Source organism: Mercenaria mercenaria, chromosome 16 (genome assembly GCF_021730395.1).
Source record: "Mercenaria mercenaria strain notata chromosome 16, MADL_Memer_1, whole genome shotgun sequence".
NCBI classification, from domain to species: Eukaryota; Metazoa; Mollusca; class Bivalvia; order Venerida; family Veneridae; genus Mercenaria; species Mercenaria mercenaria.
The window spans coordinates 43,234,528-43,247,560 of NC_069376.1; the positions used below are offsets into that span (position 1 = coordinate 43,234,528).

The window sequence follows — 13,033 nt, forward strand, 5'->3', positions numbered from 1 at the left end:
CCCTGATGCGGACCACAACTAAATGGTTCTTCAAAGCTTTCCCCAAAATTAATACTTTCAGACACTAACTTGCCATGAACTTTAGCCTTCAATTATAATATGCCGGGCGGGGGGATTAGCCATGTGTAACATGGCTCTTGTTATATTTAGACGTGTTTTGTCACATGTTTTACGTTGAGTGAGTGTAATAAAGCCGTAACATAAAAATGATAATACTTCAGCTTTGATTTTTCAACAGGTAAAGCTTACAAAGTCATGTGATAAAAAGAATATTACATTTGTGACTTTCTACATTGAATTTATTAAACTTGTTGAATAGATTCTATATGAAAAGACACTCATGTAATATCTGCTATATATATTATTTTGAGGCAATGTGAACAAAGATAGGACTTTTTATTATTACTTGTTTTTACCTTCAGTGATATTTTTCAGGGCCATGAAATCAACAGCTTTGGTATAGGAACACATCTAGTCACATGTCAAAAGCAACCAGCACTGGGATGTGTATTTAAGGTATAATTACTGTCTGTTCCTCACAAATTTTGGACGGAGACTGTTAGATTTGCTTTTGTCTGTGTGTCTATCCAAATTTGTGTCTTGTATAGTCATTGTTGTATCTCAGAAAGTATTTGACCCAGAGTCATACCTCACAGGATGTTAAACAGCATGTGAGGTTGTGCACCTGCTGTTCTAACTGGCATTTCTTACAGCCAGACCAGAGATACAGTATTTGACTTAGTCAAATATATGCAGACAGTGACAAGCAATAGGGCACCAGTGTCCTATGGACACACATGTAGTTTGTTTTTAGCTCACCTGTCACAAAGTGACAAGGTGAGCTTTTGTGATCGCGCAGCGTCCGTCGTCCGTCCGTGCGTGCATGCGTAAACTTTTGCTTGTGACCACTCTAGAGGTCACATTTTTAATGGGATCTTTATGAAAGTTGGTCAGAATGTTCAACTTGATGATATCTAGGTCAAGTTCGAAACTGGGTCACGTGCCTTTAAAAACTAGGTCAGTAGGTCTAAAAATAGAAAAACCTTGTGACCTCTCTAGAGGCCATATTTTTCACAAGATCTTCATGAATGTTCACCTTGATGATATCTAGGTCAAGTTCGAAACTGGGTCACGTGCCTTCAAAAACTAGGTCAGTAGGTCAAATAATAGAAAATCCTTGTGACCTCTCTGGAGGTCATATTTTTCATGGGATCTGCATGAATATTGGTCAGAATGTTCATCTTGATGATATCTAGGTCAAGTTGGAAACTGGGTCACGTCCGGTCCAAAACTAGGTCAGTAGGTCAAATAATAGAAAAACCTTGTGACCTCTGTAGAGGCCGTATTTTTCATTGGATCTGCATGAAAATTGGTCAGAATGTTCATCTTGATGATATCTAGGTCAAGTTCGGAACTGGGTCACGTCCGATCCAAAACTAGGTCAGTATGTCAAATAATAGAAAAACCTTGTGACCTCTGTAGAGGCCATATTTTTCATGGGATCTGCATGAATGTTGGTCAGAATGTTCATCTTGATGATATCTAGTTCAAGTTCGAAATTGGGTCAACTGTGGTCCAAAACTAGGTCAGTAGGTCTAAAAATAGAAAAACCTTGTGACCTCTGTGGAGGCCATATTTTTCATGGGATCTTCATGAAAATTGGTCAGAATGTTTACCTTGATGATATCTAAGTCAAGTTTGAAACTGGGTCACGTCCGTTCCAAAACTAGGTCATTAGGTCAAATAATAGAAAAACCTTGTGACCTCTCTGGAGGTCATATTTTTTATGGGATCTGTATGAAAATTGGTCAGAATGTTCATCTTGATGATATGTAGGTCAAGTTCGAAACTGGGTCACGTGCGGTCAAAAACTAGGTCAGTAAGTCAAATAATAGGAAAACCTTGTGACCTCTGTAGAGGCCATATTTTTCATGGGATCTGCATGAAAATTGGTCTGAATGTTCATCTTGATAATATTTAGGTCAAGTTTGAAACTGGGTCACATGCAGTCAAAAACTAGGTCAGTAGGTCAAATAATAGAAAAACCTTGTTACCACTCTAGAGGCCATAGTTTTCATGGGATCTGTATGAAAGTTGGTCTGAATGTTCATCTTGATGATATCTAGATCAAGTTTGAAACCAGGTCAACTACGGTCAAAAACTAGGTCACTAGGTCTCAACATAGAAAGACCTTTTGACCTCTCTAGAGGCCATATTTTTCAATGGATCTTCATGAAAAATGGTCAGAATTTTTATCTTGATGATATCTAGGTCAAATTCAGAAGTAGGTCACATGAGCTCAAAAACTAGGTCACTATGTCAAATAAGAGAAAAAAACGACGTCATACTCAGTTCATGTGGGGGCAGGTGAGCGATTCAGGACCATCATGGTCCTCTTGTTGGTTTAAGTCACACCATTTACTTTCTGTCCAGTCTAAGAAAAAGTTACGTTCTGTTTCATTTGACCGCAGCATTCAGTTTGGTTTGAATTGTATGCCCTTGAATGAAGAGGACTGGTGTTAGTGAGAAATTTCCATTTAACAGGAGTGTAAATGCATAAAAATCTGTTTAATTTGATTGAGGAAACATAAACTGTTACGTCATTTATTTTCATGGGAACAAACTTTGGTTGTTTTGGCTAAAACAGCCATAATTTATAGGGATATGAAATCATGGATTCCAACTTTTGAAGCTAAAATAAATGGTAATTCTGTTTGTTTGTTGGGATTTTATGTCTTGGATTCTTTGTTTTTTGTTGGGTTTAATGTTAGACTGGTACTATTATAGGTCATTAGGCGACTTTCCAGCTTTGATGGTGGAGAAATTCGACAGTGGTCCCTCTGTGCATTATTTCATTATGGGCAGGCACCTGGGTAGAACCACCAACCCTCCATAAGCCAGCTGGACTGCTTCCTCACATGAACAATTCAATGCCAAGAGAGAGGCTACAACCCAGATCAGTGAGTGGCAAATGATTTGAAGTCAATGACCTTAACCGCTTGGCCATGGAGGCACCTAATTGGATTTACACAAGCAAGAAATCTAAGGAAAATAGTCCTTCACAAATTTTAATGAAGTGAAATTTTATTCATAAAAATAAAGTAGAGTTTCAGAAAGCTTATTATGCTACCAATTAAGAATAATTTCCTTAATTGAGAAATATTGTTCATTTCATTATTGCAGTTAGTAGAAGTAAATGGCAAAGCTCGGATAAAGCTGAGTGAAGATGTGGAGAAAGTAACCATTCCTGGGAAGAAATTTGCTTATAGGCTGTTCGGGCATGATGGTAAGAGAAGTGAAAAATTTTCTGTTATAGGTTATAAGTGCATGTGTTAGGTGAAGGGAAGAAATTTGCTACAAGATGTTCAGGTATGATGTTTAGTGAAGTAAGGAGAAATTTGCTTATACTACAGGCTGTTCTTGAATGATGGTAAGTGAAGGGAATACATTTCCTTATAGGCTATTAGGGTATAATAGTATGTAAAGACAAGAAATTTGGTTATAGTAAGGTTGTTGGGATATGATTATAAGTGAAGGGTAGTTGCCTGTAGAATAGGGAATTTTGTCATGATAAGTGAAGGGTAGGTCAGTCAGGCATGATGTTAAGTGTGGTGAACATGCTTGTTTATAGGCTGCATAGGCTAGATGGTAAGGGAGGGGTAAAGAAAGTTTGCTGTTTGCTACTTCAGCTTGATGATATGTGAAGGGAAGAAATGTGCCTATAGGCCACTCAAGTGAGATGGTGAATATACAAAAAATTGTCCATATCTAATTTTATGTAAAAGGCTCTTAATTCATAGTGGTAAGTAAAGGGAAGAAATTTGTTTTATCAGCTTCTGGGCTTGATGGTAAACCAGGGCAAAAGTATCTTTTTGAACTCTTTTGGTTTAGCCCTTTTCCCCATCTCACCCCTACCCCTCCACAGAGATGCACATAACCCCTAACATTGTCAAAAAGTAACATATTACCATACAGTGATATGAGGTGCAGACACCAGTGTCCTGTGGATACACATCTAGTTCATGGGTAATAGGTAAAATGTTCAGATAAACATTTGTTTTTGCCCCCCCCCCCCCCCCCCCCCACCCCCCACCCCCGCCCCCACCACCACCACTCCACCGACAACAGAGTTGTAAGGGGGGTGTATACTGGTTTCAGGTTGTCTGTCTGTCTGTCCGTCGGTAGACACAATCTTGTGCACACCATCTCTCCTCATCCCCTTGACACAATTTAATGAAACTTCACACAAGTGATCAGTAACAACAGTAGTTGTGCATGGGGCATGTTAGGTTCTTTCAGAGAAAAAAAATTGCACAGTTACTGGACTTTGTTTTTTGTTACTATACTATATACATAAACACAATCTTGTGTGCACCATCTCTCCTCATTCCCTTGACACAATTTAATGAAACTTCACACAAGTGATCAGTAACAACAGTAGTTGTGCATGGGGCATGTTAGGTTCTTTCAGAAAATTTTTTTGCAGAGTTACGGGACTTTGTTTTTTGTTACTATACAATATACATAGACACAATCTTGTGTGCAACATCTCTCCTCATCCCCTTGACACAATTTAATGAAACTTCACACAAGTGATCATTAACAACAGTAGTTGTGCATGGGGTATGTTAGGTTCTTTCAACAACAAAAATTACAGAGATATGGGACTTTGTTTCTTGTTAACATACTTTGTACATACGGTCTGCTTATGCAATCTTGTGCATGCCTAATCTTCCGAACACTTGCACACAATTTAATGAAACTTCACACAAGTGATCAGTACCAACCTTAGTTGTGCATGGTGCATGTAACGTTCTTTTAGATAAATATTCTGCATAGTTATGGGACTTTGTTTTTTGTTACTATACTGTATACATACAGTCTTTATACATACAGTCCATATAACTATGCAATCTTGTGTGTGTCAAATTGCAGTGTACTGTGTCAGTGCCATGCGGGGGGTACATTCATCACCTTTAGTGATAGTTCTAGTTATTTTCAGGTAGATTGTAAACTCTATAAGATATTTACATTTCTTAATTGCAATTCTCTAGTGTATTCCCTTTTGCAAAGCTATATTTCTTCTTTATTTCCTTCTAAAATATATCCGTATGACTGATAACATTTTGTGTCCTATTGCAGGCAATGCATTGGTAGACTTAATGCAAAAACCGTGCGAGGATCCTCCAAAAGTTGGAACTAGAGTTCTCTGTAGACACCCCTTCCAGGTAAAATATAAACACATTATTGGTGCTCTCCGATTATGAAATACTGCTCGAAGGGGCACTTGCCTTCATCCTCTACTAGCAAAAGCTGGAAAATAGCCATATAACCTATAATTGTGTGGATGTAATATTAAAACCAACAAAACAAAAAAAAGAATTTGGCATATGGTGACAACAGTTGAACTTCGTTAACTCAAACTTGACGGGACTGGCAAAATTTGTTCGAGTTATTGAACAAAATTCATTATACAGGGATTCTTCTGTGACCGGGCGATAAGTTCGAGAGAAGGGTGGTGTACAAATTATCTGACTTCGAGTTAACGAAGTTTGACTGTATATCCAAATAGATTATATATGCCATATTGTAGGTCACTTCTTCTAGGTCTTTTGTACTGATTCGTTTTAGGTAAAAATGAAACAAAGTTATAACTTCTATTAATTTCTCTCCACACATTATTCCTGATTGCATTTAGGGTATGAGAGAAGAGACCAGTTTCCCTGCTAATTCTGAGTGCCAGGCAAGGGAGCTACTGGTACTGTTTTTCATGTCTTTGGTATCAATGATGCAGCCCATTTTCATGATTTACTTTACTTATATAAATATTACCCGGACATTCACCTCCTCCAGTTATGAAATATTACATTGTGGGTGACCTTTTCATGGAATAATGTAAATTTTGCATTGGTGATCACCACCAGGACAGAGATCACCAGTTCAAAATAAAAGTGAAGATAAAGGAATATACAGTACAAGGAATTAAATGAAACTGTACTTATTAGTAGCTTTTCGGTTAAGATTGTACAAGGCCAAAAGGGTTGTCATTTCACAACTAGAGAAGTTTCCAGTCAATGAGAAAAGAGCCATTTAGATGAATAATTATTTCTTTAAAATGATTAACAGTTTGAACAACTGGTTTTGATAGAAAGTTTACAACCCTTTTTTCACATATGAAGAGAGAATGTAGGTTTCATTTTAAAAAGAATTTATTATAATCAGTATTTTTTGTTACAGGAATCTAAGAGAGCCTATGTTATTCCTGCAGATGTGCAATGTTTACACAGGGAGTACTGGAAAAATGGACAAGTACGTAACTACAAGTGACCATGTTCTGTAATAATTGCTGGGCTCAATTTTCAAAATTCAGGAAGGATATTTATTTTTAAGTTAATATCGTAAATCAAAAGTGAAAAACAAAGTAATTTGAGCCACACCATGAGAAAATCAACATATGCGTTTGCGACCAGCGTGGATCCAGACGAGCCTGAGCATTTGCATAGTTTGGTCAGAATCCATACTGTTCACTTTCAAAGCCTATTGCAATTAGAGAAAACATCAGCAAACAGTATGGATCCTGACGAGACTGCGCTGATGAGCAGGCTGGTCTGGATCCATGCTGGTCACAAATGCACTATGTTGGTTTTCTCATGGTGTGGGTCATTTGACAAGATACATGCATATTGAAGAAACTCTTGAGAAAGGGGTAAAAGCTTAGTAAATTTTCACAAAGGAACAGTCACAGAGACAGAAAAAAAATATGGTTTAGTTAAAGAATATATTGAGTAAAGATAACTGGTAATTTTAGAGCTGAATCATTTATCATGTAAAAAAATATATGTATGATTGGATTTTAGGTTCAAGAGATGTTACCTCCATTGAATGATTTGAGGAACAAAGCCATATCATCTATAAAGTCGTTGAGACAGGATCATAAAAGGGCACTGAACCCAACACCATATAAGGTAAAATAGTTGTTTCACATTTTTTTGATGTATTTTTTTTATTTCTTTTTAAGCCGAGTTTAGAAAGTGTAACATTTTAGTGAGTTTTGCTTAGAGAATAGATCTATATCATTTGTCTTAAATTGAGGGCTGAACTGAAAAACTGTTGTATTAGGTATTGTTGTAATATGAAAATTTCATTAACATAAAGACTGTAATTGTCTGAATTATGACTCTGCAAACTGCGATTGAAATACATAACAAAATTCTTCTTTGAATCCAGCCATGCGAAAACTAAAATTTGGGCTTTGCCACCAGTATGAATCAAAGTCAGCCTGTGCATCCATGAAGTCTAATGTAGATCCATACTGTTAGTTTATTAGTTCCATACAAGTGCTGAAATGGATATGTACTGATGTAGATCTTTGCTGATAAAAGTCCTAACGACAGTCTTTGCACAAAGACGCTTATTATGTGTCCCACCACACAGTGGTGTGGGAGACATATTGATTTACTCCAGTCTGTCTGTCACAAAGCTTGTCCACACTCTAAGTCGAACATTTCTCATCTGATCTTCACCAAACTTGAACAGAATGTGTTTGACCATAAGACCTCGGCCAAGTTCGATAACTAGCCAAATCCGCCCAGGCACTTTTGAATTATGGCCCTTGAATTACTGATTGAGTCCACTCGTCCAAGCTGTCTAACTCGGGTCCATTCATCTAAGCCATCTAGAGAAACTAGACATTTTTCATAGGTGCAGTTGTGGGACCAACTTTTAAAGAAAGCCCTGATGCAGCATTGTGTAGATATCTATAAATAGCTTGAGATTTTAATAAATAAATATAAGTATATATATATATATATATATATATATATATATATATATATAGTTTATAAACATTCAGTCATGTACACTTTATAAAACAACATACAGTACCATTTATTATATCCCCCCCCCCCCCACTTCAAAAAACGGTTTTGAGGGGTGCTGTATGAATAACTTTGTCCAGTGTGCCCATGTCCCATCCTATTTTACTCTGTTCTATCTCTGTAAACAGTACAGATATTACTTTTAAACTGACAATATGTTTTTATGATCACATAGCAGGTCCAGTAACTCTTTGACTTCTATTTTGACAAAATTATTTCCTGTTTTCATTCAGAAAATTATGCAAAATGTTCCAAGAACACTTTCCTTCATTATTCGTTAAACATATGCATAAATTGGATTGAAACTTTTTAATCTCGGATCATAATGCATTTATAGACTAAGAAGTTAGAATCAAGTTAAAATGTTTTATTTTGACAAAACTGTACCCCATTTTGAACTTGAAATGAGGCTATTATATCCATGGAAAATAATGTCTTCCCAATTTTGGACTTAAATAGCTGAAAGCAAACCATAATTTTATCATGAATATTTATAAAATTGACCCTTTTTTGTTACAGAATCATAACTTTCAAATTGTTTAACATTTTAATATTTAAGACAGTTACCATTGAAAGGAATTCCCTGTAAATAGATCTGTCTCCTGTAATTTCAACATAAATGGTACAGTGAATTTTAAAGGATAAAATGGGTTTTATGTATGACCATTTTCAAACAAGCTTTAAGTTGAGGTATGGATCACCTTTAGTGATAGCTATAGTTATCATCTTTGAAACACACAGTTCCAGTCACTTACACTTTATAACACCTATTAGTAGTCATGTACATTTTCCAGCTATCATTACCAGTCATGTTCATTTGTAGCACATGCACTCCAAGTCACTTTTACTTTGTATCACCAATTACCGGTCATATATAATCTTAGCGCAAAGCATTACTGTATACATATATTACATAGCCGTTTACTTCCCGTTACCACCCATATATCCATATAGCACCATTTCAGTGCTGCACATATACACTTCCCATTACCAGCCATATATCCACATAGCACCATTGCAGTGCTGCACATATACACTTCCCATTACCAGCCATATATCCACTTAGCACCATTGCAGTGCTGCACATATACACTTCCCATTACCAGCCATATATCCATATAGCACCATTGCAGTGCTGCACATATACACTTCCCATTACCAGCCATATATCCACTTAGCACCATTGCAGTGCTGCACATATACACTTCCCATTACCAGCCATATATCCACTTAGCACCATTGCAGTGCTTCACATATACACTTCCCATTGCCAGCCATATATCCACTTAGCACCATTGCAGTGCTGCACATATACACTTCCCATTGCCAGCCATATATCCACTTAGCACCATTGCAGTGCTGCACATATACACTTCCCATTACCAGCCATATATCCACTTAGCACCATTGCAGTGCTGCACATATACACTTCCCATTACCAGCCATATATCCATATAGCACCATTGCAGTGCTGCATATATACACTTCCCATTGCCAGTCATATATCCTCTTAGCACCATTGCAATGCTGCATGTATACACTTCCTATTACCATCCATATAATCCACTAAGCACTATTGCAGTGCTGCATATAGACACTTCCTATTGCCAGTCATATATCCACTTAGCACCATTGTAGTGCTGCATAATCATATACACTTCCTATTGCCAGTCATATATCCACTTAGCACTATTGCAGTGCTGCACATATACACTTCATATCCACACAGCACTATTGCAGTGCAGCACATATACACTTTCCAATACCAGCCATATATCCACTTAGCACCATTGCAGTGCTGCACATATACACTTCTTATTACCAGCCATATATCCACACAGCACCATTGCAGTGCTGCACATATACACTTCCCATTACCAGCCATATATCGACTTAGCACCATTGCAGTTCTGCATATATATACACTATTACCACTATTATACACTATTACCAGCCATATAATCCACTTAGCACCAATGCAGTGCTGCACATATACACTTCCTATTACCAGCCATATATCCACACAGCACTATTGCAGTGCTGCTAATATACACTTCCCATTACCAGCCATATATCCACACAGCACTATAGCAGTGCTGCACATATATACCACAGGTGGCAGTAACGTACCTAGGATACAGTATGGATCCATGAGCCATATGCACTTAAATTTACTACAATTATAATGTTTTCTTAGGAAAAAAATGACAAAAAGCCATTTTGAAAAAAAAATTGCTCCTGTGACAATGAGCCATGAGAAAGGTGATCAAGAACAGTTTGACATGTGCACTGCTTCCAGGTCCGTATTTTTTTTTTCAAAACAATATTTTCTTATCAATGGTTGGCCGCCTTTTCGGCAAAAGATTAATCTTTCAGAAAAACCTTACTTCAAAACCCAGTTCCAAACCATTTACGCATCATGAGCGAGCAACGGCATACGAAACGATAGTGATTTCTCCACCCGAATAAATCCCACACATTTTTCGCACCGAAGTCTCCACCGTAAAACAAATCAAGTACACCCTGTCAGTTAAAAATAGCACTGCAAGCAGTCAGAATAGGCTAAATATAGGCTTACAAGACTAAAAATAAGGTTCAATTCTATTTAATTACTTACCAGTTGTTATTTATTTGAATTTGGTAAATAATCCTCGTGAGCCATCGCTGCTTGTTTATATTCGGGTACTCTTTGGATTTTATCGCTACGTTTGAAATACGTAAACTGTCTCCGCCAATGAAAACGTTCTTTACAACCACCGTCTTGTCAACGGCAATCATGGCAGGCGAAGGTAATTTCCGAAAGTGAAAATGTTAAATAGCGAATTTGTAAGTAACAAAGTAAGGTTGAACCTAGTTTTCGGTCTTGTCAGTTTGTGTTTAGTCTGTTATGAACGGTTATATCGTTATTTTAAACTCGCACTGAGAGCTTGATGTGTTTTAGGGGGGAGACTTCGATGCGAACAATGTGTGGGATTTATTCGGGTGGAGAAATCACTATCGTTTCGTATGCCGTTGCTCGCTTGTGATGCGTAAACGGTTTGGAACTGGGTTTTGAAGTACGGTTTTTCTGAAAGATTAATATTTTGCCGAAAAGGCGGCCAAACATTGATAAGGAAATATTGTTTTGAAAAAAAAATACGGACCTGGAAGCAGTGCACATGTCAAACTTCTTGATCACCTTTCTCATGGCTCATTGTCACAGGAGCAAAATATTTTTTCAAAATGGCTTTTTGTCATTTTTTTCCTAAGAAAACATTATAATTGTAGTAAATTTAAGTGCATATGGCTCATGGATCCATACTGTATCCTAGGTACGTTACTGCCACCTGTGATATATACTTCCCATTAACAGCCATATATCCACACAGCACTATTGCAATGCTGCACATATACACTTCCCATTACCAGCCATATATCCACACAGCACTATTGCAATGCTGCACATATACACTTCCCATTACCAGCCATATATCCACACAGCAGTGACCAGTTGTGATCATTTGTAACATATACATTGCCAGTCGCTTACCTTTGCAATACCATGAGATGAACAATGTCTTGATGGTATGTTTTGATAGATTTGTTTATATCTTCTAATATCTTCTAATATTTCACTTTGTTTTTGCTATTAATTATTTCCATTTAAAAACATACAAATATTTTTATGCCCCCAGCATCTACTGATGCAGGAGGCATATAGTGATTGTCCTGTCCATCTGTCCGTTCGTTTGTCCGTGCGTCTGTACGAGGTTAACCAAATGGGACCGTTTCATCTAGCATCAATACCCCTTACTAGAATGACTTGATACTAATGCAGATGTAACCTGTAACCATTCCTCATCTTCAGACATCACCTGACCTCAGTTTGACCTTGACCTTGACCTCATTTTGGACTTAGGTTGCTTTATATGGGCCATCTCTTGGTTAACCAAATGGGACCGTTTGGTCTAGCATCAATACCCCTTACAAAAATGAATTGATACTAATACAAATGTAAACTGTGACCACTCCTCATCTTCAAACATCACCTGACCTCAGTTTGACCTTGACCTCGTTTTGGACTTAGGTGCAAAATCTATCGACAAGGATGCCACTGCGGGCATCAAGCGTTTATTGAACGCAGCTCCTTGTTTTAATTTGTTTTGCCTAGAAAAAAAAACACTCATAAAAAAAGGAGAAAATACTAGACTAAAGTTAGATATTAATTACATATCTACTGTATTTAATAGCTTTTTTTTCAGTTTAGTCATTTGAAAATTAACAAAGACATAACATATTGTGTGTGTTTTTTCATATGCAGATACTCTCTGAGGAATTAAACAGTAAGGTGTGACTTTAACTTTTCCTCTTAGAAACCAGATCTGTTAGCAACTTGAAACCATGACAACAAAGGTCAAAACAATGCACTTAATGATATTTCTTGTCCAGTTTGCTTTGTCTAGCTTTAATTATGTCTCCCACCACACAGTGGTGTGGGAGACATATTGATTTACTCCAGTCTCTGTGTTTGTGTGTCTGTCTGTCTGTCTGTCTGTCGCAAAGCTTGTCCGCACTCTAAGTCGAATATTTCTCATCCAGTCTTCACCAAACTTCAACAAAACGTGTCTGCCAATAAGTGCTCTGCCAAGTTCGATAACTATCCAAATCGGCCTAGGCACTTTGGAATTATGGCCCTTGAATTACCAAAATCACTCAGATTTCTTGCGCAGTTTTGCCCCCAAACCGGCGCCTATACTTTTAGTAGTATAGGTGTCCTTTTGGTGTCAAGAAAGCGCATGCACATGTGGATTAAGTAAACAGTATATAAAGACTGACTTACTATTTAGACGATTAGGCAGTTGTGGGAGACATGCGCTTTTCTCAAAAGCATCTCTAGTTTCTGCTGAAAAATAGGGGGCTACAGATTTTATCATTTTCCCTCATTTTTTTAAAGAAATCTAATGGTCATCTTTCACAAAAATTATATTTATCTGTAGATATTTACTTCAAATGAATTATATCCTCGTCAAATGTATTTAATCTACTAAATTTATAAATTAAGCTTGCAAATGCAGCTACATTCGTAATTAAATGTCTTGCAGTAACAGTTGACTGTTAATTTAATTACAGCCAGTTTTTAATAGTAGTACACATTTATACTGGGTTTTAATCTGTAC

The 13,033-nt window shown here is 37.1% G+C and overlaps 1 protein-coding gene across 1 annotated transcript in view; it reads left to right on the top strand.

Moving 5' to 3' along the window:
- LOC128549321 (nicotinate phosphoribosyltransferase-like) overlaps positions 1-12,210 on the top strand; it is a 55,034-nt gene extending 42,824 nt beyond the window's left edge. The window contains exons 8-13 of the mRNA XM_053525906.1: positions 436-516; positions 3,184-3,286; positions 5,143-5,228; positions 6,238-6,309; positions 6,858-6,965; positions 12,178-12,210. Coding sequence (XP_053381881.1) covers positions 436-516; positions 3,184-3,286; positions 5,143-5,228; positions 6,238-6,309; positions 6,858-6,965; positions 12,178-12,210 — 483 coding nt within the window. The remainder of the gene's footprint in view (positions 1-435; positions 517-3,183; positions 3,287-5,142; positions 5,229-6,237; positions 6,310-6,857; positions 6,966-12,177) is intronic.
- The last annotated feature ends 823 nt before the right edge of the window (positions 12,211-13,033 follow it).